The sequence below is a fragment of the Frankliniella occidentalis genome, unplaced genomic scaffold (genome assembly GCF_000697945.3).
Source record: "Frankliniella occidentalis isolate FOCC.00 unplaced genomic scaffold, Focc_3.1 Scaffold5750, whole genome shotgun sequence".
Lineage (NCBI taxonomy): Eukaryota > Metazoa > Arthropoda > Insecta > Thysanoptera > Thripidae > Frankliniella > Frankliniella occidentalis.
Genome location: NW_026272787.1, coordinates 1 through 1,407, shown reverse-complemented (window position 1 = coordinate 1,407; position 1,407 = coordinate 1). Strand labels below are relative to the sequence as shown.

Sequence of the window (1,407 nt, the reverse complement as noted above, 5' to 3'; positions counted from 1 at the left end):
AAAAAAAAAATGAAAAAAAAATAATCAGTGAAGATCTATAGATGTGCCAAAGCCTCATTCAAAACACCCCCAAAATTGCAGGGTAAAAAATAAAAATAAAAAAATAGTCTCTAAAACTAGAAATATCACCACAGGGTACGGTGAAAACACTTACCGATAACGGGCTTGACATCAGGCCCTGCAGATGGCGGTGGGACAGGCATAACAGGGATTGGAGGGAATGAGGGGACGACTGACGGCGGAGGGACTCCAGTGAGGTGAGGGAGAGGAGGAGGGGGGACGCCAGGCGGCATACCCGGCGGCATGCCGGGGGGAAGGCCCGGCATGCGGACACCAGAGGGAAGACCCGCCGCTCCAGGTGGTCGAACACCTGTTGGTGGGGGCACGCCTGGCGGTGGTACCCCAGGCGGGGGGACGCCCGGGGGTGGAACACCGTGCGGTGGCACTCCGGGGGGAGGCACTCCGTGGGGAGGGACCCCAGGAGGTGGCACGCCAGGCGGCACGCCCGGCGGTGGGACGGGAGGAGGGACACCGTGGGGACCCTGGGGTTGGAACTGTGGAGGCAGCAGGCCGGGAGGGGGCATCCCGGTGGGGGGCATCGGCGGCGGCGGGATGAGGTGAGGGTCCATAGGGGATGGCGGAGGGATTGAGTGGGGCTGGATGGGAGAGGGTTGAGGGATCAGCTGGAGGGCGATGGAGGTGGGGGGCGGGGGCACCCCCGTGTGCACGCCCTGCGTGGCCATGGCGAGGGAGACTGGGGGCACAGGTGACGGGCCGACGACGGTCTGCTGAGGGGGAGGCACAGCGGTAGGGTATGAGATGAATGGCTGGGTCGGTGGCGGCTGAGAGAAGGCTGGTTGCGTCGACGGCGGTGGTAAACTTAGATTGGGTGGCGGGTACATGGTCGAGAAGACGGGGGGAGAGTAGTCCACTTTGGTTGGAGAGTAAGGTGAGGAGGAGCGCGGGGGCTCGGGCGCGGGCACATTCTGCCATCGGTCATCACGCCTAGAGCGATAAGTGTCCCTCTCTCTTTCGTGGGATCTCTCCCTCATATGTTCGCGGGAACGGTCCATATCCCTATCCCGTGATCGATCTCTCTCGCCATATCTATCTCTGTCCCTTTCACGATCACGGTCCCTTTCTCTCTCTCTGTCTCTATCCCTACTGCGATCCCTGTCTCTGTCCCTTTCGCGTATTCTCTCCCTTTCCCTGTCTCTCCTTCGCTGATCATCTCTATCTTCAATTCTCTCTCGGCTCTGACCATTACTATCTACAGAACAGAATAACAATAAAAATTAGATAAAAACAGAAACAACAACTTTACATTATTACATCATGTAATTTTGTATCTAAATTACTTACCTTCCTGGGGTAAACTGTTATCATCTTTCTTTTGCCCAGATTTAG

At 57.3% G+C, this 1,407-nt stretch overlaps 1 protein-coding gene across 1 annotated transcript; it reads right to left on the bottom strand.

Annotated features, from left to right (window-relative positions):
• Positions 1 to 110: 110 nt before the first annotated feature.
• LOC127752265 (basic proline-rich protein-like) lies at positions 111 to 1,402 on the bottom strand (the record flags this gene model as incomplete). The annotated part of the gene is made up of 2 exons (XM_052277108.1): positions 111 to 1,270; positions 1,363 to 1,402. Coding segments are annotated over 2 exons (1,185 nt in total), but the record flags the coding sequence as incomplete, so codon positions are not given.
• Positions 1,403 to 1,407: the final 5 nt, after the last annotated feature.